The 645-nt window shown below is 63.7% G+C and overlaps 1 protein-coding gene across 1 annotated transcript; it reads right to left on the minus strand.

Moving 5' to 3' along the window:
• Positions 1-127: 127 nt before the first annotated feature.
• FIBRA_03731 (uncharacterized protein) lies at positions 128-553 on the minus strand (the record flags this gene model as incomplete). The annotated part of the gene is made up of 1 exon (XM_012325561.1): positions 128-553. One exon carries the CDS (start codon positions 551-553, stop codon positions 128-130), a length of 426 nt encoding a protein of 141 aa, XP_012180951.1.
• Positions 554-645: the final 92 nt, after the last annotated feature.

The following is a 645-nucleotide window of genomic DNA, read 5'->3' on the forward strand; positions in this document are numbered from 1 at the left end:
GCCGGGCTCGATTCGTGCTGGAGGAGGCAATACATTTAATGAATATCTGAGATCGCGCAGGACGGAATCTCGCAATCAGCACGGACAGGGTCGGGGTGATAAGGTGCGAGCACACGGGCACATGCGATCACGGGGCCTCGGCGGACATTGATGGGGACCTCGGGGGCGACGAGCGAGCGCGTCTGGGGGCCGTTGGGGCGCGCCGGGGTCGGAGCGGGGGACGGCCGGGCGGACAGGTGAATCTGAAGGGCGTCGGGAGTGCCGGGGACGGGTGGGAAGTCGCGGAGCTTGGAGAAAGCGAGCGGCGCTTGAAACGGGGGGGGGAGTGATGGGGGCCTTGATATCTGGCAGCGCGCGAGATTGATTTGTGCTCGCGTTCGTCTTCCTTGGCTTGTTCGCAGCGGCGACCTGTTCGGATTCCCTGGCCGTCGTCGATATTCCGGGCGTCCCCCTTCTGAGCTCCATCAGCCATCGTCTTCCCGCACAGCTCCCCTCCGGACAGCTTGAGAATGCTCGACTCGTAATTCTTCTTTTGTATATATACGCCCCCCATCTTCTGACGCCTCCACAGCGACCCTCCCCGTCTCCCCGCAGACCAGCCCAGCCAGCCAGCTCCCGAATCTGCCCATCGCCCATCACCCGACT

The sequence above is a fragment of the Fibroporia radiculosa genome (genome assembly GCF_000313525.1).
Source record: "Fibroporia radiculosa TFFH 294 genomic supercontigs, scaffold2217, whole genome shotgun sequence".
In the NCBI taxonomy this organism is placed as follows: domain Eukaryota; kingdom Fungi; phylum Basidiomycota; class Agaricomycetes; order Polyporales; family Fibroporiaceae; genus Fibroporia; species Fibroporia radiculosa.